The sequence below is a fragment of the Phallusia mammillata genome, chromosome 6, assembly GCF_965637545.1.
Source record: "Phallusia mammillata chromosome 6, kaPhaMamm4.hap1.1, whole genome shotgun sequence".
Lineage (NCBI taxonomy): Eukaryota > Metazoa > Chordata > Ascidiacea > Phlebobranchia > Ascidiidae > Phallusia > Phallusia mammillata.
Window position 1 is genome coordinate 4636519 of NC_137257.1, and position 26090 is coordinate 4662608.

General features: G+C 38.8%; 2 protein-coding genes across 3 annotated transcripts; one reads left to right on the forward strand and one right to left on the reverse strand.

The window, feature by feature from the left end:
- The first annotated feature begins 1608 nt into the window (after positions 1–1608).
- On the forward strand, positions 1609–11297 carry LOC145232845 (uncharacterized). Its single transcript, XM_080097525.1, has 16 exons — positions 1609–1824; positions 1998–2155; positions 2308–2426; positions 2982–3244; positions 3987–4179; positions 4252–4371; positions 4591–5037; positions 5427–5909; positions 5966–6035; positions 6401–6649; positions 6923–7122; positions 7261–8156; positions 8564–8984; positions 9363–9443; positions 9835–10012; positions 10327–11297. The coding sequence occupies exons 1-16, from the start codon at positions 1675–1677 to the stop codon at positions 10394–10396; spliced, it is 4098 nt and encodes a 1365-aa protein (XP_079953651.1). The 5' UTR covers positions 1609–1674; the 3' UTR covers positions 10397–11297.
- A 992-nt stretch (positions 11298–12289) lies between these two features.
- On the reverse strand, positions 12290–25544 carry LOC145233554 (uncharacterized). Of its 2 annotated transcripts, XM_080098305.1 has the most exons (20): positions 25412–25544; positions 24956–25120; positions 23843–23987; positions 22417–22597; positions 21506–21656; positions 21015–21215; positions 20208–20369; positions 19279–19491; positions 18513–18614; positions 17990–18066; positions 17205–17370; positions 16756–16854; positions 16166–16287; positions 15841–15964; positions 15617–15772; positions 14384–14559; positions 13473–13662; positions 12916–13085; positions 12756–12830; positions 12290–12434 (listed from the first exon to the last, which is right to left on the reverse strand). In XM_080098305.1, the coding sequence occupies exons 1-20, from the start codon at positions 25541–25543 to the stop codon at positions 12395–12397; spliced, it is 2847 nt and encodes a 948-aa protein (XP_079954431.1). In that variant the 5' UTR covers position 25544; the 3' UTR covers positions 12290–12394. The 2 variants fall into 2 exon arrangements, with proteins under 2 accessions (XP_079954431.1, XP_079954432.1); XM_080098306.1 differs by lacking the exons at positions 12290–12434; positions 12756–12830; positions 12916–13085 and having other exon boundaries at positions 13575–13662; positions 14380–14559.
- Positions 25545–26090: the final 546 nt, after the last annotated feature.

Here is a 26090-nt window from a genome sequence, read left to right on the forward strand (position 1 = left end):
CGCCAGCCCTCGAAATAATGGCAAAGGGACCGTTTTGAAAAAAATATGAAAAAGTTTGGGAACCACTGATTTAAAACAATGTTTTGCATAAAATCCGGTACGGGTCAAATTTCGATGAAATTTAGTATAAGGGTGGAGTGTATAGAGTTGTTGTAACGTTTCGTATGTTTGCCCACTCAGGATTTTTTTCACCTAATCTTTATTTTCGCTCCTTTATTCTTCTATGATTCTGCAACTCTCGCATATATATTTTTTCTGCTGCTTTTCCTTTCTGTTCTTGCCGTATGAAAATAGATTTAGACAGTATGAGCTGTTTTGTGTCTGTGTCGTATCTTATTTTATGTGACACTGGAAGGACTGTGTTAGTCAATCGTGTTGACCTGTACTTTAAAAAAAAGTTTGATAAAAGAACGTTTGTGTTGTCGTCTAGTCTGCGGTTGGATTCGAACCCACAGCTTTCCGGGACTGGCGCTCTACCAACTGAGCTAAACGGGTTCAGTGGTGAACCCGTCGAAAGTTGAATCACAAGCACCGTTGCCTGCCTTGTATGCTGCACATGTCAGCATCGGAGTAAGGGACTGCCAGATTGGCCGTATTAGCTAAGATGAACATAAATTCACAACTGACATCAGCCCTAAAGCGTCTATGCAGACCAGCGATCACGGCACACTCATATAAAAATCACAGTAGATGTTGGTTAGTGGTTATTAGGCTACTCAAGGAGCTTGCGCATATGTAGACACATTGTTATTAACACATTCAACACTGTGTCAGCTAAATAAATTAGTATACAGTTAGCATAAAGTCTCCAGGTTTCATTTAGTTCTCACAATCCAGTATGTGCTTGAAGTGATTAAACTACTTAACAAGCTATTGTTTAGGACATTTCATTCAAAATTAGGGGGTTTCTACGCATAAAAATGACCACCAGGGCTTTGATACATTTCATTTAACACACAAAACAAAATCGTTTATCTTGTCCTGTTTCCGTATGAAAAAATATCATGATATTTTTTCATGATCATGCATGATTACAGAACCTGCTTCAAGTAAATTGCTGTATCGCAAAGTCAACATTAGTTAGGAAAGAAGTTTGAATAGCAAGGCAAACATTATGCACCTTTAAAACTTGCAAATTATACAACATATCTCTAACCACACAGAAATTGCTGCTTTTTGAAAAGAGATTCAATAAATTTGTAACATATAAAAATAATAACAGCTCGATCAACTACTAAAATCAGCCAAGCGTATGAAGAAGCGGTCAGGCGTTAAATCTTTTTTCTTTTCGTCTAGGTTGCGTCCTTAGATACAGAAAGCGCCAGGCAGGTAATGTATCATTTCAACGGTTTAATTTTCCAGTAGCCCATATTATCAGCAGATTGAGTTACACTTACTGGATACATAGTCTTAATCACTTAGGGTTTAATTAGCTGAAGTAAGATAGATTCATTCGTATACTTTCGTGTGGTCGTGGTGATAAGTTAAATAACTGAAATTCAACAAAATAGTTCTAGATTTCTACACCAAAACAGTTGTAATTAAAACGTTACTGCATGACTTTATATACTGTCAATATTACTGATGTAGTAGGATAAGGTATAAAGATAGGTTTAAAAACGCCTAGTAACTGTATGAGCAATTAAAAGTGGTTTTAAAAGAGCATGCACTAGAATGGCTGACAGCCTTTCTGTTGAATCAACAAAACTTGAATGGGCTGTCCGGCTATCTGCCTTGCTGCTCAACGACGCGACTGACGTAGTAAGATGGTTTTTGTTGGAAAATCTTCCTATGAAAGGAGACAGACTGGCTACTTTGTCAGAAGTAAGTATTTGTAAACTTAACACCAAAAAGGTTCTTACATTAGAGTTTGAAATTGTTATAACCTAAGCTAAAATATAGGTACTTGTGTTCAGCTAAATGACTTAAAATAATGCAATTTAAATATACAATGATAGTGCTAGTGTCTTTAGATGTTGAATTTTTTTGTCTCAAAGGTTTTGAGTGAAAATCGTCCATTGCTTAGCGCCCTTAGAGACGGATCCATAGCAGTGCAGTTCATCAACAATGAGATGTTTGATATTTTGTACCGCGAGAATAAAAGAGAAGTGGATCCCGCCGATTTAGAATTAGGTCTCATTTTTGTACTGATCAGGTAAACAAACTATCGACAACCGTTTACGACCAACAACTAGTTTATATTGCAACATCCACAAAGTATATGTATATGGTAAAATGAATTCTGCGTTTTTATATTGGTGTCGAATTTGAAATCTTTGCAACAAAACGATCTTATTTCATTTGCAGATTTCTTTGCAAAATCCAACATCCCTCGTGGAAGTTTTGGGACGAAGAGCCGGGAAACCACCAGGTGCTTCCCCTGTTTGACGTCATACGCATTGTACGCTTCAAAGAGAGAATGAAAGGTACCAAATACCATATCAGCAACGAAATAGCAATAAAACGCTTTTTTCGTCAAACGCGAGCACAGTAGAATAAATAGTCAAACATTTTGCATCCCTAAACAAAATCGTTAAAACCTTCGGTTGAAACTAAATCAGTCAGTTCAGCTGGAACATATATTTTGTCAATTCGGCAAGGGAGAGCTACTAACACAAGAACTCACAGGCCAGATAATTTCCAAAAGTGGCGCAACGGAGCATAATCTTTTGCTATTGCAATAATTGCTGACCCAATTAATTGTCGACTTAGCAACTATTGCCATAGAAAAAGCTTATGCTCCGTCGCGACACCTTTTGGAAATTAGCAGACCTGACCCGCAAGTTATTGTGTTAGTAGCTCTACCATTCGGCACCGTGGAATCCTATTCAAGTATAATCCAGCCGTCTATGTTTTTCATACATGGCCAGAAATATTATTTTTGTGCAATGATGATGTTCCGAAATTATTTACATGCATTTAGACAGCTGACTGTTAGAAGTAATTTTCTGTGGACTTTTTTACTTTAAATTATCTCACAGGAATTGTTCATTCGTACGAGATCACCCAGGAATCGTTTGCCGCCAGCTGGCGCTATATCACACCGGTTCTTGACCGCTTGCAGTGCTACCGAGTTTCGTCACGTAGATGGTTTGATGACGTAATCGGTGAAAAGGAGCCACCGGAAGCGGAAAGCGTCTTCCGGAAGTTTGTCGACGTCATGAGGTGGCAGACAAAGGAATTGGGGGAAAGGGATGAGATTTATTTGAATCTCAAAGAAAGCAGAGAGCTAAAACGCAATGAGGTCACCCGTTTAACTAGAAACGACTTTATAATCGCACTCTTAGTTACAGTTTTAACTAAACCGTTGTATTTTGTTAATTCTGTAAAATTTGTTAAAAGAATCTAGCCAATAAAGGATAATTAAAATATTAGTTCCAACAAACTGGTGTACCGTTAACTGGCTATTGAAGCCAATTTGGCCTATCAGTGGTTCTCAAACTTTTTTGTTGTGACGCCTCAGGAAAAGTTTTCTGGACTTGCGACGCACCAGCAAATAAAAGTTAAAGAGGAATTTAAAACCAAGTTAAAAAAACCAAGCCCGCCAAGCGTCGCCCCAGACACTTGCCGATTACGCAATTACTACATGGACTGTTTTGTCCCGACGTACATTAACGAGCAGTCGCATTGTTGATCAAAAACTTCAAAACGCAAAATTACGTCAATCCGCACTTTACGCAAAACGTCTTTGGGCGTAGAGTGCGAATTGACGCAAATTTGCAAGATCTTTCCTGAGTCTTCAATGTCTGTCAATCAAACTTTCGGGCCTAAATGGGCTTCTCAAAAACCATTCGGTTGGAGTTCAACCACTAAACGGAACTATTCTGCGACGCCCTTCAAAAATTGAAACGACGCACCAGGGTGTCGCGACGCACAGTTTGAGAACTACTGGCCTATGTCTTGTTACCAGCTGCACTGCTGAAACCTTATAGGTTGAAGCAATATACACTGTCTGCAGCTTAATTTATATCTTGTTTGTTTTTTAGGAAAACAGTGGCGTGCAAACTTGGGACCAGTTTTCATCACGATTCGGGCAACATCGACATCTTAAACTTTCCTCCCTAAACAGACCGAAACTTTCAATGACACAACCACTGGGAGTGACTGAGAGCAACCAGAGACCTCTTGCTTCAAGCCCTGCTTTCTTACTTCATTGCAAACATGTAAAAGCCTCTTCCAGTAAGCCACAAGAATACTGGTGTTCCCAAGATTATAATTTCTGTTTTATTTTTTTCTGTTTATTTTATTTAGTTTCTGTAAGCAACGAAAATCGTTCCAATGTTCTCCAGAGAAAATCAATGGTCACAAAACCTAAATTCCTTGACGATTTGAAGATGTTAGACAGAATTGACAATCGTGTATACATTGCCGGTAGTAACTTTTTTAGAACATACACATTAACAAACCTGTGCCAGCATATGTATGGTTGAAAACTTTTAAGGCGGTGGTTTGCATAAGCAAATTACTGATAAAACGAAATAACATTCATTTAATCATGTATTCGCGTTTAGCCTATTTTAAAATGGCATTATTTTGCTCAAATTTGTTGCAAATCTTTTCATAAACAAGGAATCGCTATTGTTTTTACAGATACATGTCAAGGCGACGATTTCAAAACGGCTTTCTTGAAAAGAATAATCAAGAGACTATACATTCTTAAAAGGGGTCAAATCAGGCCACTACCGTCCCAGCCTTTTTACGTCATTAACATGGACAATGTCGTCATCAACTTGTCTCGCATTGACGATTGCGATGAAAAAGAGCTTTGTCGCTCTGACGTCATTAAATCTCTCCCACCGATGACGTCCCTAACTGCTTGGACGGAGATGTTGGATTTTTCATTCTGCAAGAGGAAGCTGCTTTTCGGAGACTGGTCTTCGGGAAAGACGGTCCTTTTGAGGAAGATCGCTTATGATTGGGCCAGCCGAAACCACGTGACCCTGACATCATTCCGATTCGTCTTCAGTTTGGATTTAGCGCTTGTGAAATTGGAAAGCCCATACACCAGATTGAGTGACGCCATTCTTGAACAGTGTGGTGAGTTTGTGTGACGTAATATTAGATTCAGGTGTCGAAATGTTGTTATTCTGTGTGTTTGGATTTAAGAATGCTAAAGGTTAAAAAGCATTGCAATGGGAAGTGCTAAACAACTTAGGCCGCGGAACTCTTACATGAACCTCTTTAAAGGTCAAGTGCTACCAATGGATCCTCCAAAAATCTTTGTCATTTCTATAAATAAAAATTAAGGTTTGAAAATTAAACTGTTAGTTTACAATTGCATCAGTTGATTGTTTAGTTTACAATAGCATTTATAGTCCCACTCCATTGCTAAAGAGTTTTTTACCAATATGTCATTATTTGATCTAAATAGAAACCAAACTAAACCGTAATCTATCTTTTGTTGCTACAAACTTGTTTTGTCACAGTTCTTATCAATTGTGACGAACAACCTTGCACTGTGACGTCAGACGACATCGAAGATCTCTTCGTTAATTCAAGCGGTTCAGATATTCTTCTGCTTCTCGACAACTTTGATCGAATGCAAGGAATCGAGAACGAGGAGCTCTCCGAATTCTATGACGTCATAATTGGTCATCTTTGGCCGAAATGCAACGTCATCATGACGTCATCCTACCTGCCGCATCAAACCGAGGAAGAGAAAATGGCCGAAAACCTACTGGTGCTAAAAGACGTTCCAGTCACGTGGGAGCATTACGTCATAGAAGGATTTACTAAATATGACGTCACAAAGCATTCGAAGAAGTTTTTTGACGTCATGGAAGAAAAATCTCGAGTTTCCGAGTTCCTTAACTTCATTCAGGTTTACCAACGTGACGTCTACGATGGAGTAGTGACGTCACCCATAATGACGTATCTGTTGTGTGACGCTCGGAAGGAAATAAGTAGAAGTGAGAAAATTGTGCATCAAAATTTTAAGTTGGTTTTAAATTTTGTATTTGCACAGATTTCAAGCCCAACAAACCATGCCCAGGATTGGAAACCACTTACGATATTCTGAAAATATCGTTTAACAGGTGTGTGCAAACTTTTGTTACAAAAGTTGAATGTGTTTATTAGCCGGTACACAGTTGTGTTTGAATTTAGACTGCTTGTTTATGATAGTTTTGCTTTCCAACATTGTCATAGCGTTTTAATTTCTAATTAAAATCTACCACTGGCACCACTTAAACAGGCGATTCTGACTAAACGGGTATCAAATTCGCCAAGTATATCTATGTAATTAACCCTACTCGATAATGGCTAACTCGATAACATTGTCATGCAAAAAATGTATTTTACCGAAATTGTCTATATTCTGCACAAAGCTTGCTTAAACGCTTACAGACGTTCATACAGTGTCAATGACTCTATTGACATCCACTTTGTCATGTTTTTTAAGGTGCTTGCCTTTACATACGAAACATCAACAAGACCCCGATCTCCAATTTTCACGCGAGGTTCTATCCCGCAAATTGCTTGGCGATTCATGCAGCGTGTACAGCACATCCAGTTACAACTGTGAACTTATTAAACTTTTCCTAAAACATGGAATTATGATCAGCATCGAGTCCATGGATAGGAACACAAATCAAGTGGAAGTTTATGCGAAATTTTCTCACGTCTTGTATGAGGACCTGTTTGCTGCAAGGTAAGATTGTATAGACCACATATGGTTTCGAAACCAGTTTTGTACAATCATTGTACAATCAAGTGCCAAACGTATAAATGCATCTGCTTCGTATGGATAATAAGGTTTAAAGCAATTTGATGAAAAATGAGTTTGATTTAAAAGAAAAAAACTTTGTTACTTGAACATAAAAGGGTTTCTATCAAAACTTTTTACTAAATTCGTAAAACCATTTACACAATTACTCTAGTGGTCTAAAGCTATACAATTTTGAAATATTTTTATTTTTGGCAGAATCGCGTCTGATAAAACAATCGTATCACGTGATCAACTGGTGTCTCTGCTTCAAGAGCATGTAACCACCTTGGGGAAGTCCCACATACTGCGCAATTTCTTTCAGTTGTGTTGCGCCGCAAGTGGCTTAATGGTAGAGACTATCGTTGGATTCCTGACGGAGTTACTGCATAGGAAAAGTCCCTCACTGAACAGCACAGGTCTGAGAAAAATTACATTTCATTTGTATTGACTTTAATGTCTGGGTTAATAAAGTGAACGCTTGGTATCTACCAAACAGTTTTTCAAAATCAGCAATTTTAAAGATTATACTTTTCACACTTTATTTTCATTTTCAGATGCCACTGACTCAAGCTTGCACGAAGCTACAAAACTTACAATACTCCATTGTTTCTACGAAGCGAAGTCATCGCCCCAAACCATAGCCAAGTTAATGTCAGTGAAAACCTTTACAGCGACCGAAATCGAAACCCCGATAAAAGAACTCACTGAGCACTACAACAGCGACCACAAGTGGCCAATAAACTATCGCGGTCACGACTACAGGAAAGACGGAATCGGATTACAGTTCAAATACGGGGAATTACTATCAAACAAAAGCATGCAAGCATTGGTGTTTTTAAGTGACCGCTGTCGACCGACCCTGACGTCATCAGGTTCCGTGAGGTCATCAATGACGTCACCACAGTTTTGGATCCGTCATCTCTATTTAAACGCGCTCGAGGGGAAAAACATGCACCTCGTGGTTCTCGCTTTGGGGAATCTCCCTTTCATGGAGGAGCTTTTCCTTCCGAACGCGAAACTCGTGACCGATAATCACGTGGCCGAATTGTGTCGCGGTCTTTCGGTGGGCGACCACCGGGGCAACTGTTTACGCCTTCACACCTTGCTGTTCACTTTGGAGGCAATGACGTCACCGTTTGCGGTGTGTGACGTCACCAACTATTTGGCGATCGGCCGCGCTGTCAAGAAATTGCCTTTGTTGGAATATTTGCACCTCAGTCTTAATGATTCGCTGTTATTCTTTTCCTTGTTTGACGAGGAATCAAAGTGGGTCGTTCCATTGGTTGAGCTTGGATTTCCGGCATGTGGATTTGACACGCAACAGTGCGCACGCCTAGCTTCGCTGCTCAAGCGTGTCCCTTTCCTTCAGAGGTTGGACCTGTCGGAGAATCAGCTAGAAGGCGGGTTGGCAAATATCTGCGAAAACCTTCATCATCTACAAGACTTGCAGGTGGGTTGAAAAACGAATCATGTCTGCCAGGTATACTACTTGTAATGTTTAACAAATTTGTCGTGCAACTGGTGTAATGCTAAACAAAGTACTGGTCGTTTTTTAGGGAACTTGTATATTTGCTGACGTTTGACCCACCACAACGGTAGGGCTTCTCCAGAGCAATAAAGTGAAATATTCCAAAGTGAAAACGCTCAAGAGCCGATGATATGATAAAATAGTTATATTGAAACAAGCTTGTACTGTTTGTTCTTTTCTGGCAAAAGTTTCAAAACATCAACATCCCACACCATACTATGTGATACATGAACACAAGTTTACATAAAAGGACATTTTAGGGACGAGAAAATGGCATCCACTAGTCTTCAATTTGTTTAAATCTTTGTTTTAATAAAGTTTATGTTTAGGTGCTGTCGCTGCACAACGCCTGTCTAAACCGAAAATCCTTCCTAGCACTCTCTACTGCCACGTTGCGGACCAATCTCGGTCAAACACTTCGCCACTTGGATGTGCGCGAGAGCTACCTGCAAGATGAGTCCGCTATTAAGGCACTTGTCCAGAGTTTAACCTCGCTTAAAGTTCTGGAATACTTCGACATTAGCCACAACTTTGTTGGTGACGTAAACGCCTGCGTCATTGCCCGAGCATTTCAAGGTCATCCAAGGTTAAGATGTCTGCGCATGTCCTGCGTCCAGATCGGCACAGTTGCTCTCTCCGCTCTAAAGTATCATTTGCGGGACTGTCACGCTTTGGAAATTTTGGATTTAGGAGAGAACTACTTTGGAGATTGCGCTTTGGATTTTACGCAAGTTTTTCTTCCAATTGAAGGCAAGTTCATTTTTATTTCAGTTTCTTTTCGTTCTTGTAATGTTGAGTACAAGTGTTTATGCACTTAGAAGCAGTTACCCTAACAAGGGTTGAATTGAGTTCATCTAAAAATTGCCTGCAGTTTTAATATTTAGACTGTTTTCATATGCAAAAAAAAACAGGTAAAAAGCATAAAACTTTTCTTTAAATATCAGAAATATATATTTCGCCTTAAATAAACAGGCATCGTCAGTTTCTGTAAAAGCAGATACGTGGTTATATTTTTGCGGCTGATTTCTTAAGCAAAAGTGTTTCAGTCTGCAGTTTTAATACCCTTTTTTCAGAGTGGTAAAATGTTATTTGTGATTTGACCCCAATTGAGCATAATTTCTTTTTTAGGGTTCAGCAAAGCAATTCCACAAGCGACTGCAAATGGAAACGAAGGTGGACTACGAAGTTTAAAGGATCTTGATCTCTCCGGTAAGTGTGAACCAGAGTTGTAAACGGGTCTGAAATTGCAGCCCGAACCCGAATTGTTTTTGAGAAGCCCTTTTAGGCCAGAAAGTTTGATTGACAGGTTTATACAATGAAGCCCCAGGAAAAACCAAAACAAGAAGCACAATAGACAGTTGGTCTCGAACAAGGCATCAATCAGCTACTTAGCTAGTAAAATTTATTCAAAAAATAATATTGACACAGAGTGCCCGAACCCGGCCCGAAAAGCCCGGCCCGACTTACAACTCTGGTGTGAACATTTTAATTTTAATCTCGTTTAGAGCTTGAGTTTGAGTCGAATTCTTCACAATAATGTTACAATATAATGGCAAATTTGATGAATAATTTGTCAGATGATCTTATTTCGTTGTTACAGGGATCGGTGAAACTATGGCGACAAGGTGCTCTCCAGAATCAGTGACGTCGTTCGTTGCTTGCGTCACAGCGCACAGAAAGTTGAAGACGGTCAGATTGTGTGACGCAAAGTTGGAAATAAAAAGTTTGGTCGAGCTGCTGGAAGCCTGTGAAAATCATTCCACCATTGAGTCCGTCGTGTAAGTTGTAATTTGATCTTAAAAGTGATTAAAAGCTGTTTTGGTTTTTTGTAAGTTGTAGCAAGTCTGTTCTGTAAATTGTATTTTAAAACCTGAATTTTAGTTTATTTATGGGAAAGTCGTTCCACATTTAGTAACATTCTACATTCAGTGAAATTGTGAATATACTATTCGATACACATTCTTAATCATTCTATAATTTGTTTTTACAAATAACCCTAACCAGCCTGCGTTTTGGAATCACATCCCCTCCCGGTTCAAAAGTCTGCATTTAAGAACATGCACTTTTTAAGTTGAACGGTTTTATTTTTTAGAATGAGCGAATACCTTAATGTATTAACTAAAGAACGAACCGCCTCTTGGAGATGTCTGCAGTTGGTTTGAAGCAAAATATTTAAAGCATCGTCGCTTACAGAGCTCTCTGAACAAGCAAGAAATACAAAGGACGACATTCTCTTGGGAGATATCTGCAATGCAAACAAGTTGCAACAACGTCACGTACTCCCGGTTATGGTCACAACTGAGTTCGAATCAGAAAGTGCTTAAAACTAGTTTTTGTTCCCTGTCATTTACTTCATCGCCTTAAACATAAAAGCCTATGGTGTAATTATGTCAACATTTTGCAAGTAGAATTGTTTTTGTGTATTACGTACAGCCTTTGTATGGATTGTATAATTTTATACCGGTTTGGAAACTGCAATTTATTATTTAGTGCTTGATTTTTATAGGAAGGTACCAGGCAGTGATAAGATCATAGATTCATTACCCATCAGGCAAAGCAAGCATAAAGGCATTAAAACAAAAAGGGCATTACATAAAAAATTTCATAGCCGAATTTTTAGTAGTGTCTCATATTAATCCACAAAATTTGTACTGTTTATTCTGCACGTCTTATGCGAAAACAAATATTAATAAAATAGGAATAATTTCAGCTTCCCCACTGCTTCCCAACCATGAGTTTCCACTGAATATGGCACCACCAAAGTCAAGTGCCTAAAACCTCCAAAGGGTTTAATTGAGTCATAGTTAGTATAGCAGGTTTAATTTAAAATAGAAACAAAAGATACACTTACACATGCAAGTAATAAGACAAACATTGGTTGATCAAGTAGATTTTACATCTTTGATTGTTTTATCACGGTTTCAAATGTTTTTTTCCATACTTTCATGGTTCTCCAATATATCAGCGCTCAATTCACAAATTCTGTTATTATATCTCTGTAAAGCATGTTTTTTATTAATTCGTTGACGATTCCATACCAAATACATCAACTTACCTTTTTAACTAACATTTCTTTGATTTTTTTGTTTTGTTTGGACAACAGGTGAAGACGTTGCATTTTTCCGGCAACAAATTGGTTGGTCTCGGTATTACTGTACTGGAAGGCTGATTACATAGCAATGAAAATCCGGTGCAGTCATGTTGCGACCTTGCAATAAAACTGCTCTGTGGTATGCTAAAAGGAAACTCGAAAAAACAGTATCAAATTGTTGTTGATCATTAAATAAACAGCACACAGAAGTTCCAACATTAAAGTAACCTTGACTTTTCACTAAAGCAAGTGAACCTAAAGTAATATCTCGTGAAGCAAAATATTTACAACTAACTTATGAACAAATTTGCATGAAAATTAGACAGAATCAAAAACCTTATAGTTTTGATCATAGCATGGTCATTCCGGTTCGGCCACATTAACAAACGAACTAAGTAGGTAGCGCAATGTGGTAAAATAGGTAAAACTGCTCTTTTCATTTACATGCAGCATAGTGTAAACGAGAAAAATTCACATGCGTTAGAATTCAAACCAAGTTCCGGTTCCTACCAGGGAAAGGTACTAAGACTGGTAAACCCACCACAAGGATAGTCACAAACCGCGCCAAATATCTAATGCAAGTGTTAACTTGAAAGGCCTGGACCTTTTACCCAACAAAATAAGTTATTTGAGGCGCATCTTCACTGGCTCGACACATTCACATTTTTTAGAACATGTAGTTGATAGGATGCGAGTCGGTATATGAAGAACTGAAATTTCTCTACGATTTCGTAATTGAATTAGACTTAGTGGATCTCCTGAAAACAACACTTTCTCCAAATAAATTCATTACACACTGAAAAACTATCTTGATCAAATGTAAAACTGACTTAGAGCATTTTATTTTGTTGCATATTCAATAACTGATTTTGGACAGGTGTGGCTCAAATGCTCTGCAGTTTTTTATGCAAGCTGTTTTTTATTCTTATATACTGTAAATAAGCTTAAAACAAGCCTTCCCAAAACCAGTTTATTTTGTGCGAAAGATGGTTTACTCGATTTTAGCACAAAGAATATGCAGAATTAGAAAGCGAATTCCTTTGCTATGTATTGGTTGTTAAATGTCATCTTAGTCAGAATCTTCCTCCATTTTCAGCTTTCGGATGCGTCTGTGGAAACGACAACAAAATAAATAAATAACAAAACCGCAATTCGACTACCTATACAAAAATACTTCGAAATTAACAAATTATCCAAAGGGCAGGTGCAAGAAATAGTTTGAGAACAGTGACTTTGGACTTTAGATCAATGTGATGAAATTTGACACAAATAATTTTCAATATTTCTTGCTTGACTTAATATGTCATTGGCTCATTGTGAATAAAAATGAACAACCCAATACACAAACATAACAGGCCTGGTAGCTCAATGGCAGATTCTGGCGTTGTTTCGTTTACGAGGGCTAAATGACATGCTCTTAGTGATTTTACCTAGTAACGTCTTCAGCATCGACAGGATAATTGCTCCACGATTGAATCTTCGCATAAACTCGAATTGTGTTTAGCCTGCATCAAAATTTAAAAGTTAAAAACTGCAAAACCTTCCAACTTAAAAAAAAAATTTTGGTCGAAAAACTCTTGAAAAATGTACCTTGTAAAGTCAAAGTCCTGGCAGTTACTTCCAGAGATTAGGTAATTTGGATCCAAGGTACACACGTAGCTGTCCGACTTGGGCACTTTGAGCAAGTAAGTGGCATATGGAGACTTGCACGGCTTGGAACCGAAGAAATTACCTGGGTCGTATTCACAAAACGTATATTCCTAAAAAACAATACTTTAAAAGTTTAAAATAATTAGTGTATTTTCACACAACGGATTAGACTCTTGTTACTCTGTCATCAACATTGATTTCTGTTTCAACCGAATATTTAGTAAGTTACAGCACCCAGCTATGTAAAGGGCCTGCACAAAATTACCAGACTGGAAGATTTGGAGTAAAGTTTTTAATTGAGGTTATACAATGTTTATATTAGATCAAAGAAACAACCCCTTCTGTTTCATAAATTTTTAATTTTTTTAAAATATAGAATGAATCTATGACGACCTTCAACACTCAATGTCTTGTAGATAACAAATTAGGCCATTTCTCCGTTAAAACCGTCAAAATACGAGTAGACCATTGCTTTGAAATAAATGTTTCATAATTACATCTTGAGCAAACTTAATCTGGAGTTGGGGATCATTGACGGAAGAAACGTAGTTGGAAGAATCGTAGTCCATGATCTTTCCATCATCAATGTCCTCCGGACTTTGTTGAAGTTGGACTCCAATTGTTCCATCGTCTGATGTTGGTTGCAGGAAAACCGAATCACCCTCGTGCGCAATAATCACGTAAGTTCTAATCAAAAGTAAATGTTAAAATCTATGAGCAAGACGCAAGTGGCATAACTTTTAATCTTAGCTGCCGATACACGGAAGCAAAAAATGATAAAACCGTCGCTATTGCTTTTACTCGCAATCGTGATTATATTTTTAGGTTATAGCAGAAATTTTACACCCAAAACATGACGCAGATTTATTGGGGTGTTGTTTTGTGCCAACAAGGCTTACAGCTTATTATAGGGTCCCTTAACTTTAAGTATATTAGTAGTTCAAAGTTGTAAATCGGGCCGGGTTCGGGTTCGGGCCGTAGCCAGTTGCTGGACCTGACCTAATGTCAAACTGCCCTGAAACGCCTTGTTAATGGCCAATCGTATATTGTGTTTGTTGTTTTAGTCTTTCCTGAGGCTTTAAGTATAGGCCTGTCAATCAAAAACTTTCTGGCCTAAACGGGCTTCTCAAAAACGATTTAAGTTCAGGTCGGGTCGGGCTTGAAATTTCGGGTTGGGGCTCCAGCTTCAGGCCCGTTTACAACTCTGTAGTAGTTAATATGTGTTCATAATATCCTGTCTACTGTAATTTGAACTAACGGAAACAAATAACACATTTGTCACATGTTTGTTGATCCCTAAACGTAAGTAAGTTCCCTCTATGGCCATGTCGACTTACAGACCGGATGCTGGGATTCACAACAAGTGGTGAATATCATAAAAAAGTAACTTTGTACAAAACGCACATACGTGGATGGCACCGTAGAGGGTTGTGGGTCTCCGTCGACTTCAACGTACAGCCCCACCAAGCGGCCGTTGTAACACCTCTCACATCCAGTCGTTCGGGGATCAAGTGGATCCACATTCACATTTAGCATGGTTTGTCCAGTCTGTTGTAACTCTTTGATCACTCCTGGGTAGTTGTTCTATAGAAGCATTGAGATGAAACCAGTGGTGGGATTCAAATTTTTTGTCGGCCGGTTCTATCACGAAAGTCAATTTTTTCAGCCGGTTCTTTTACAAAAAGTCCATTGACAGTCCCTAGTATTGCTAACCGGTTAGCTGATATCATAAAATGTCGTGAGACGGTTCTATAGAACCTGTGCGAACCGGCTGAATCCCACCACTGGATGAAACATAAAACATCAATTAGTTCTTAGTTTTAAACAGTGGTTCTTAACCTGTGAGTAATTTCCCCAAAAGTGGTAATTTAAAATTTTTTGTAATTGTTTTTTGTTTAGGCCCTAGGGAATCATTCATTTTGTATAGTCATGGTTTCTGTGTTTTGTTTTGCAAAGATGAATTTTATCTGGTTGTTGTCAGGGGCAACAGTGATAGAAGAGTAAAAACTAGAAGAAGAACTTTGGGTTTAAACGGCAGCGAACCTTTTAAATTCACAAGCAAACAAAACAGTGGTTATTGTCCGTATATTTAAGAATGAGGGTTTCGACACAAAATAATGGACACGTTAAGGCAACAGCTCTTGCGAATTTAAACTCAAGTCTCAGTTTGTTAAGTTGAGATACAGTGTCGTAAACATAAGAGGTAAGGATCGTTTCAGTCGCGGGCTTTCTGTTTTTTGTTGCGGGCTTTCTGCTTTTTGTTGCGGGCTTTCTACTTTTTGTTGCGGGCTTTCTGCTTTTTGTTGTGGGCTTTCTGCTTTTTGTTGGTGGCTTTCTGCTTTTTGTTGCGGGCTTTCTGCTTTTTGTTGCGGGCTTTCTGCTTTTTGTTGCGGGCTTTCTGCTTTTTGTTGCAGGCTTTCTGCTTTATCGTTTTTGCCATTGGCTTGACTATACACTTACAGCATAGCAGTGTCACCTATAGCTTAGCAGTGGGGTGTTATAATCCGTAAACAATGTACTGCATTAGTTAGTTACACGATAATTCAACAATGAAAAGGTTAAAGTCTGACAATGTTTCTAGCAAATGTAAGTTGTTATGATATAAATGTTTGTAGTCATACACATGGCTTATCGCACTCACTGTGTTATATTCCCAATATGCAGTGAATATATGCGATTTTGGACCCGCTGAAGAAGCAGTCAGGTCTAAGAAGTTGTCTCTTTGAGTTTCCAGGTCCTGATATATCAACTGAAGTTGAACCATTCCAACCAAAGCACCAAGATTGTCAACAGTAGCCTGTAAAGGAATTATAGTTTGGTAATATGTCGGGGATTAAAAAACTTATTATGGGATGTTAGTTATACCTGGTCGCTAAATTCGGAGCTGAATTGGTCAATCGCATGAAAATCCATAAGACTTTCGAACTGATAAGCTTTGGATAATTCATAAATAGATTCCATAATAGCGTTTTCTTGTTGTTGGTACAGACTGTAAAGTCATAAAGTAATGGATCATAAGTTACTGATTAATTTAGTTAATCCCACAGTCCATTTTATTGCATAGACATCTTAAAGTGTTAAACAACCTGAACTCATTATACTGATGTTAAATAATAGCCTATTCCGGTTATTAGCATTATCTGTTTATTTGCATAAGACTCGTAATTTCCATTTGGGAGGTGGTACTTACTTGAGCAGCATGTCGGTATAAGTTTCCATTCCTTGCATGGGGACACTGTTTTGCGTTTCCTCAACAGCCAGATTAACGTCGGCAGCTGTTTCGGCCACCAGTTCTTTGTTGTAACCAATTTGCTACAACAAAAAACACCTTAACTGTGGGATTGATGAACCCAAGCAGCAAAAGTTTTTTTTCTCTTTTGCAACCTTGCTAAAATATTTGTTTCTGTACAACCTATGCCTTTAAGTTAAAAGTTGCTATGATGGTCGCTTGTTACCTTACAGTTGCCCGTTATTCATTTGACGTGTGTTTTAAGGAACAAAAGTGCACAAAACCCGATGTCGGTGTCAAACTTGCAATATCATACTTGCAGATGTTGTAAGATACGTTTTCTTCATAGTTTGAGTCAAGAGTTGCCAAAAAATAAATATAACTTACACACGCGTATTCTTTACTTTATTATATTCTTTACGTTAAATGTCCTCATTAGGTGTAAACCTACATGTTGTCTTAAAATTTTGTTCGCGTTCACATTAATGAGGAAATCAAAGCATCATGGCATCGTCTTTTAATTTTTGTAAATTTAGAACTAAACTCCTTACCTTAAGTTGAGCATCCATGTTAATCAACATGTCGATTAACTTGATACGGAAAGCGCCATCTCGGAAATAATCGTTGATCAACCTTTCCAAGTCGAGAGCCTAAATGTAAGGTTAAATGTAGATGTGTAAGCGTATTTATTTAAGGTCATCTGTATCTGTACCAGCTTTGGTACGACATTGTGGACAAAAATAGATATCTTAAAGTTCAAGAGAAAAAACAACACGTTGCGCACTGTTAATTACGCTTATTTGTTTCGTTTTTTCATTAGGGGCGGACAACGCCTGAATGCATTCATTGTCGTTTATTATTTTTCGATTTTATTAAATTTTTGATTTTAATTTAGTTCAACTTTCCTGACAACCGAGGGCTGAAGTAATGCCGCTCAAGTTTCTGGTTCAAGTTGCTTAAAAAAGTTAATGCTGAAATGCACTTCATGTCATCTGCTTACGTCATCTGAGTTGGTATCGGTGAAAAGACAGCGCAGATCTTGCAATAGTTGAGATCTGTCTTTTAATAAATCACTCAACATTATAATGGGAACAGCTGAGGCGTCCATTGCACTAAAGTCTAAATCAGCTGGATCCATTTCTTCGTATTCAAACGCAAAGTTCAGGCTGAAAACAAGATTAAACGTGCATTAAGTAGGCACTTTTGAAAAAATGAAGTCAAAAAGTATGTGTCACGTTTTAAGTAAGAAATATTTCTAACTGAAAACGAGAATCACCCAGGTCGTTGCTGGGTGGATGAAGCAGAGTTGTAAGTCGGGTCGGACTGACCTGGTCCGGGTTCGGGTTCGGGTTCGAGTTCGGGTTCGGGCTAAGGTTTTTGTAACAAACGGGCCTAATTCAGGGGTGGCTTGACGTTCTGTATCCTTATTTTTTTTTTCAAATGTAAATTACCGAGCTAAGTAGCTAGTTGATAAATACACTGATGCCCAACAATCCCAAAACGTCTTGTTTAAGCTGTTGCCCATTGTACATGTCCTCGATTCGGGTTCGGGTCGGGCTTCAGGCGATACTTTTGGGTTCGGGTCAGGTTCGGGCTTAAATTTTGGACCCGCTTACAACTCTGGGAAGAAGACTATAATAAACCTCTTGTGTGTAGATTTAATGTCTTTCTATTTGCAACACTGATAGTCCTAGTAAGACGGTAGATATATATATCGCAAGTTTAAAAGACCTAATGTTTTCATGTACTAAAATCTATTTGCAAGAAACACTAAAAAATGTTTACTTTTCTTCCAGCGAGTCCATGACGCTTTCGACAGATGGCGCTGGACAGTCTGGTTTAGCTAATAGTGTGTTGCCGATCTGTAAAAGTGAAATCGTTGTTAGCTTTGACAATTAGAAAGATATTAAATATGAATAATACATTGTGATATCTAAACACCAACTTTTTTCGTTTTTGTTAGCTTACCAAGTTAATTCAATGCCTATATTTTTAGAGTAAGATGCCTATGATACGACGTGACTTTATTCAGCACAAGTTGTAGTTTTTTACTTTACATGACTTAAATTACCGGTCCTACTGAAAAAAATCGACGTTATAGACATATCGAAATATGTGACACAAGATACAGTTACATGTGACAACTGATTTTTACCTAATAATTGCTTTTTCACCTCAATTCTAAATGCGTTTCAAACCTAAATTAACACCAGTCATCTGTATTAAATCTATACATCAGAACACTATACCTTTCACCGTTTAAATTCTCAATACATAATTGCTTAGAACAAATTAAAATGTTAGTTACCGACATTGCCCCAGCTACAACGGTCTCAACATTCCCTGTGTATATTCCAACAGCACATGCAGTAATTCCTCCCAAGTAGTCTCTCAATCCTTTACGTTGGTCCTGCATTTTAAAAATTTGCAAAGTATTCAATATTGCATTTGCATGGTACATTATACCAACGACAAATTATGGCAAATTTTTTTATGTAAACAACGGTGGTTGAAATGGCAAGCATTGAAAGATGCTAAACACGAAGTATAAATGGTGCATCTAAATTATACAGGATCGCTACGATCGCTTGGATCACTTACTTTGCTTGGTGCTCCACTTTTGGGGGGAGCAAAGGTTAATATCACTTTATTAACGCTTTTTGCACCTTATTATGGCTCCTTTATATCGCTTGGTGCACATTTATATCACTTGGTGCACCTTAACATCACTTGGTGTACATTTATATCACTTGGTGTACATTTGTATCGCTTGGTGTACTTTAACATCGCTGGGTGCACATTCATATCGCTTGGTGTACCTTAACATCGCTTGGTGCACCTTCATATCGCTTGGTGTACCTTAACATCGATTGTTGCACCTTTATATCTCTTGGTGTACCTTAACATCGCCTGGTGCACCATAACAGCGCTTGGTGCACCATAACATCGCTTGGTTAACATTTATATCACTTGGTGTACATTTATATCAGTTGGTGCACATTTATATCACCCCATAACTAGTTAGTCACACAACTGCACAACGAAGACCAAAAGGAAAGTCTACCTAAACTTACCTGCTTTAATTCTTTCATAACTATAGGCACAAGGAGCTCAATTTGTGCCATCTCCTCTGCCATGGTTTGCTCAATCAAATCTAGGGCATCCTGGTAAAGCTCCTTCTTGTCGGCTACATCAGATTCTTTGAATTCAAGTTGATTTAGTCGTGTACTGGAAACAAGGTTGACCACAGATTGCACTTGAAGACATGTTGTCTCAATATCGTTCATCTGTTTGAAGTCAATAACATTACAAGACGTTAGACAATCGCCGCCCAAACAGAGACAAATGACCCTAATGGGTAACTTTGACTTTATGTGGGAGCAAATACAAATATGCAAGTATTAATACATATTTGGGATTACTGCGGTAAACAAACGTGGGTAATTACTAGTCTTTCAGCTGTCATCAAGTGATAAACGAATGAAAACAGATTAAGAGCCTCTACTATTAAACTTGTGTTAGAAAAGCTTTCTACGCTTAGCAAGATTATATGCCTAGCCCTAGAAGGATGTAACAGCAACAGCCAAATCTTAGTTGTATAGGTCAGGTTCGGTTTCGGGCGTGATCTAAATTGACACTCCGCCAAACTTGTATCGTGATTTCACGTTAGTTGTTTTGTTGTTGTGTTTATTTAGCCGGGTAAAGCAAATCGTTGCAGCACTATTGCGATATACAATAACACCAGGCTAAAACATGATGCGCAACATTGAGACTTAAAAAAAGTTACAAAAGCGCGACAAAGTTGAGGGCAAAATTGGTGGATAGATGGTAAACGCTGTAGCTACACATTCTAACTTGAGAGCTGATTTAAGGATTGGTTTAATAAAACCAGGTTCAGGTCGGGTTTTAGGCTTTAATTCCGAATCCGCTAACTACTCTGTGTTAGTTTGTTTCTTCACCTTGGACAGAAGAAGTAGTTAAACAACAATTTTATATCACTCACGTTGGCAAGAACCAGGTTGAATGTATTTTCAAGCTGTGTCCCAACGTCAAGTTGATCGCTGACAGTTTCTTTTAAGTCCGTCCAGTCTTTGTCAGGAGCGTAATACTCAGTGTTACCATAGAAATCAAATCCCTCCTCAATGTAATCCAAAAGTTCGGCAACCTAAAATCGGTAATTGTGATTCAAAACAAGACCACTTGGCAAAACTTTGTTGCATATTATACAAGTAAACACATGCTTTGGGTTACACTTCAACACAGTTTTCATAGTGTGCAAGGCCCATTGAAGGCTTTATACAGAATCAAGTCGGCCTCCCAAACATTCCGATATAGCAAGGCAAAGGCTAGAAAAATCTATTGGAATTTGGGATTCAAACCCACGACAGGAGTCTTTCAGTGACCAACTACACAGGCTCAGTGGTAAACACGCCGAAAGTTGAACCCCAATTACTGTTGCCTGCCTTGTGTGCTGCGCATGTCAGCTTCTTAGTAGAAGGATTTCGGAGTGGACAAGTTCGAATATTGATCAGCTAAACATACACACGTACTGCATGGGATCAGCCCTTTGGATGAGAAGTTAATTTATGCTTTAAATTTTAACAAATCTGTTACACAAGCTTAGGAAGTGTTAGTTGGCAACAGCAATGTTTCTATCAGTACGTATTAAATAACCTTGGGCCTTTTGACTATTTAAGTGCTTGTTCGTATGTTACATATTGTTTTACGGAATTTTAACAGGTTAAACCTATATTGTTTGCTTATACAAGGATAAGAAAGGAGAAATTGTCTGCATTTTTTGCATGGTTACCTCGTTATACATGATAGAACTTTCATCGGTGACCGAGAGAATAAACTCGAAAACTGCTTTGGCTCCATCATTGTCGTTTCGCTGGAAGAGCATCTCACCGTTACGACGAATCAGGTTGAGTAGTTCCATGTCATTTTCAAACCACGGCTTCACGCTTTCAATAGTTTGCAAGTCAGCGTTGCCTACAGTTCCAGCAGTGTTCTGTAGACATAACTTGAACATTACAAAAACAAAAATCATTGCTCTCAATTGAAATAACATAGCGTTGCTACAACCACCTTGACTAAAAAAAATGCAAATCGTTTATGAAACGTGTGTAAATTTTATACAATAGCTAAAAACATTGACTCCAAAAATTGATTTCATTGACTACTTCCTAAAATCCTGTTTGGACTCACTGTACTAAGCAATTTTATCTATTGCATTTCAAAGTTTTTACAAACGAAAACCATTTTGTTTTCTGTCAACAACGCGTGATTGACCGGACTCACCACATTAGGGCTGTAAGCTTCAAAACCATCTTCTCCGCTTTCTCCTGGTGGGCCTGGATCTCCCAAGTCGTGATAGCAATCTTGACCAATAACACTACACCAGAATGTCCACTGGTTGCATTCACATGAACATCCGCCAGGGCCACCGTCTCTGTATCATTCAATATCAGTTATGACAAGAATACCAGTTTCGCTTGTCGGGTTCGGGTTCGGGTTTGGTTCGGGCTCGGTTCGGGATCGGTTCGGGATCGGTTCGGATTCGGTCGGCTTCGGTTCGTGGTCGGTTCGGGTTCGGTTCGGGTTTGGTTCGGGATCGGTTTGGGGTCGGTTTGGGATCGGTTCGGGTTAGGTTCGGGTTCTGGTTTGGGTTCTGGTTTGGGTTCAGTTTCGGGTTTGGTTCAGGTTTGGTTCGGGTATGGTTCTGGTTTGGTTCGGGTTTGGTTCGGGTTTGCTTCTGGTTTGGTTCGGGTTTGGTTCGGGTTTGGTTCGGGTTTGGTTCGGGTTTGGTTCGGGTTTGGTTCGGGTTTGGTTCGGGTTTGGTTCGGGTTTGGTTCGGGTTTGGTTCGGGTTTGGTTCGGGTTTGGTTCGGGTTTGGTTCGGGTTTGGTTCGGGTTTGGTTCGGGTTTGGTTTAGGTTTGGTTCGGGTTTGGTTTGGGTTTGGTTCGGGTTTGATTTGGGCCTTATTAGGTTTTGTTACAAATAAATTACGGGCCGAGTTTGAGCTTGCACTTTGGGGTTTAGATGCCAATTAAAACTCTGTTTGAAAACAATATTAAAGTTAAATAAACCATAGTTTTTCAGCAGTGGAAAGTGTTTTACCCAGACCACTTTCTTTTAAAAACCTGTTTTTTGCACTACACATCAGAGCAATGGCAATGGACATTTGTTTGTGTGCTTTCTAAGTTTCTTACCCTCCGTCTCCGCCGAATCCATTCGGAGCTGAATCTCCTGGCTGTCCAACCTTTCTATGCAGAGTCAGGGAGCCTGATAAACTTGTAGCGTACACAATCACATCGCTCACACTTCCACCCTTTCCGGGAACCCCGCTCGCCCTTCCAGGCCCACCGGTTCCGCCTTTTTCACCACGACGGCCTGTAAGGTGAAAAGTAATGAAACATTAAAGCAAGACCTGTAAACTTTTTTCAAAATACGAAAAAAATTTCCAAAGCCTAAAATGACATACTTTGTTATAACAGCAGTCCATACCAGAGTTGTAAGTCGAGCCTGACTTTTCACTCTCACGAGTTTCACACGAGTATTTATTTGAATAAATTCAACTAGCTAAGTAGCTAAGTGCTGGACCTGACCTAATGTCAAACAGCCCTAAAACGCTTTATTAATGTATACGCCTGTCTATCAAACCTTTGAGCCTAAACGTGCTTCCCAAAAACGATTCGGGTACGGGCCGGGTTTCGGGCTTGTTCTTTCGGTTTCGGGCCGGGTTCGGGTTCCAGTTTCTGGCCCGTTTACAACTCTGCCATACCCCATTTTACGATTTGTATTTATTCTGTCAAAGAAGATATAACTTTCTTTGTTTCTGAAATATGTACTCATTTTTTTACGTCCGTATTATGTCCTTAATTTAGAGGAGGTTATATATTTTATGTCACCTTAAATGTTTGCCAGCATAAATTGTGACCGAATATTAAAGCACAAATATTTTTGCAAAACATGAAAATACCACTGTTGACTATTGGCAGCAGTGATGACTTGGCGAAGGCCAGAAACAATGAGGAAGACTCCTGCCGTGGGTTTGAATCCCACCGCAGGGTACATTTTTCTAGCCTACGCTTTGCCATATGGTGGTGAATGCTTGGTCACCTGTTGATTCGGTATGGCGCCTTTAATGGGTCTGGCGTATCGTGATTTATAAATGAGTGTGTCGTGATCGCTGTCTGCATTGACGCTTCAGGGTTGATCCCAGTTATGAATTGATATTCATTAAAACAGACAGGCTTTAAGCTAAACCCTCATATGTTTTTGTACTGACCTCCTGCCGATTGATTTAAAAGCGTGTGCTTTAATAAACAAAACGTGTTTCAAGTTTATCTACATGATGATTGATCTGGATTGATGAAATGATATAGGTATTTTTGAACGGTAGAGCTACTAACACGCCTACTAATTTCACCTTTTGGAAATGAGTGAACCTGACCTGTGAGTTCTTGTGTTGGTAGCTCTACCTTTTGGAACAGGGCTTCGTGTGAGCAGCAAGCAGTCAATAAAATTTTCTTAACGTTTTGGAGCTATTTAAAACGTCGAATTTTCTTTTTAATAGATTGAATAGATCCACGTGGATCCCGATACGACTTTTAACACACACAACACAAAGCATACCTTTATTGTGATGAGTGTCTCCTGGTGTAGCCCATCCTCCGCAATCCCTGCCACACGAACTGTCGCAATTCATGGCTGGTCCCTGCGCTCCTTGGGCTCCTTTTTTCCCTTTACCGCCGGGTTGTGATGCACTGCCTTGACTTGCCTGAAAAAATAGGCAAACTTGGCAACACTCTGCTAAAATCTGCCCAAAAGTTCTTAGTAGATTAAATATGCTGTTAAAAGTGACACGCTTTGGTAGGAACTTGACCGAATGGTTTAGAGCGTCTTGGGTTCAAACCCCATAAAAATGTCCCTTTTTTTGTTTCAGTATTATAGTTTATACTTTGGCGCCTTAGGAATAAGCAGCCCCCGGGTAGTTTGTTTTAAACACTTTTTGTGCTTATCTCAAACACTTATTACAACTGCAAGTTTAAATACTTCAAATAGTTTTACTTACTTAATATAAAACAGATAAAATTATTCTGGTTTCGGTTATGGTTAAGACACAAAGTGTAAGTTTAAATTTTACGCCCTTCGATATTTGGTGTTCTATTTCAATTTTGCGTTTTCTCTTTGCGAAAGTTATTAACAAAGTCAAACTTAACCCAACGTAAAGCTGATAACGTTTGTTTCAACTCAGCAGAGAGCTGAGTGACTTGCTAAGACTCTTTAAAGAAAAATCAAAAATCAATTTTAAACGAGAAACTCGTGAATGCTAATTGGCTCAACCTAGTTGCAGACTAAATATGAATGTGCAATCCAGTAGACCAGGCGTGTCCAAAGTGTGGCCCGCGAGGCCATTTTAAGTGACCCGCAGCTGTTGTTTCAAATTTTGTGGCGTATTCCCTGCCATAATTTGAACTAAGGTTTGGGTTGTGGCGATTTGTAATTTCGCCCAAAAGTCTTTTCCATGGAACTTTATTTACCGGTAAAAAGAAAGTATACGTAGTGCTGACGCAACAAAATTCCAAATTTCCTTAAATGCCGTATATTTTGTGTTTTAATTGTCCGGCTAAAAACTTTGCAAAAAAGGTTGGCCCGCGGGCGTCTTCACCTGATTAAACTTGGCCCCTATTAAAAAAGGTTTGGACACCAGTGCAATAGACACATATAATACAGGTGTTACTTTACCTCGTTTATCACTTCTAAGTTTCCGTCTAATTCACCGACATAGACATGAAGATCAGGACTCGGATAACCCTCCATACCGTTTTCACCAGTTTTGTCAATGTCTGCAACTGAAATCCCTCCGCAACTTGTGTCTGCAGTTGACAACGAATGGCACCGGTACGGCGTCTGGTGTACGAAAAATGGTAAACGGTTAATTTGGCGTTTTGAATTTGCGTATTGTGGTTTGGTTTAAGCACATTTAAAAAGTATTCGCGACAAAGAGAAAGGTGATGTGTTTAAAGTTGTTAGGAATCTGTTTTTGTGAACATTTTTCAACAAAATTGGTTTGTTTTAGGTAAAAAAGGTAGTCTGCATAACTATTTTCTTATTATTCATATTCAAATAGAATCGACTGTAAACGTTTTTTTATCTCATTTTATAATTGTCGTTTTGATGACAGTTCTTTGGAAAGTTTACCTGGAGGTTCACGACCCCACCATTCGATATTAATCTCCTAGCGAGAACAGTTACACTTTTCCAGCCCTGTAGGACTTTTTGAGCATCATCCACGTAAACGGTGTCGCTACGGATTACAAGTTCTTTCGTCATTGACGATTGAGTTGAGGCCGGAAGTTGATCAATTCTAAACAATGCCAAATTTACAGAAAAATGTTTTTGTCCTAAATACTACCATAGTACACCAGGTCCATTAAAGGCGCTGTACTGAATCAGCCGGTCACCAAGCAGTCCAACATATGACAAGGCTAGAAAAAATTAGCCTGTGGTAGGATTCGAACCCACGGCAGGAGTCTTTCCGAGACTCACACTCTACCAACTAAGCTACACAGACTCAGTGGTGAACCCGAAGAAAGTCGAATCACAAGCACCGTGGTCTGCCTTGTATGCTGCACATGTCAGCTTCGTAGTAGGGATCGCCAGTTTAAACATTAATCAGTTAAGATGAGCATAAATGCAACACTGGGATCAGCCCTAAAGAGTCTATGCTTCTTGAAAACTACTAATAAAAATACTTTGCAGCTTATTAGAAATGTTAAATATCTAGCAGTTACTGTGAGTCAGTTTCTTCTGTTTTTTATGCTCAGTTGTGGCATCAAACAAAATAGGTAAAGCATAGCTTTTAAATTGGTCACTTCCA

What these genes read in the sequence shown, in the direction of transcription:
- LOC145232845 (XM_080097525.1), top strand. Translation starts at nt 1,675, where the DNA reads ATGGCTGACAGCCTTTCTGTTGAATCAACAAAACTTGAATGGGCTGTC. An exon ending in CGCCATTCTTGAACAGTGTG is followed by an intron (nt 5,038 to 5,426) that starts GTGAGTTTGTGT and finishes GTTTTGTCACAG; the next exon opens with TTCTTATCAATTGTGACGAA. An exon ending in TCGGAAGGAAATAAGTAGAA is followed by an intron (nt 5,910 to 5,965) that starts GTGAGAAAATTG and finishes GTATTTGCACAG; the next exon opens with ATTTCAAGCCCAACAAACCA.
- LOC145233554 (XM_080098305.1), bottom strand. Translation starts at nt 25,543, where the DNA reads ATGACGAAAGAACTTGTAATCCGTAGCGACACCGTTTACGTGGATGAT. An exon ending in GTTCTATCATGTATAACGAG is followed by an intron (nt 20,370 to 21,014) that starts GTAACCATGCAA and finishes TACCGATTTTAG; the next exon opens with GTTGCCGAACTTTTGGATTA. An exon ending in TTATGAAAGAATTAAAGCAG is followed by an intron (nt 18,615 to 19,278) that starts GTAAGTTTAGGT and finishes TTTAAAATGCAG; the next exon opens with GACCAACGTAAAGGATTGAG.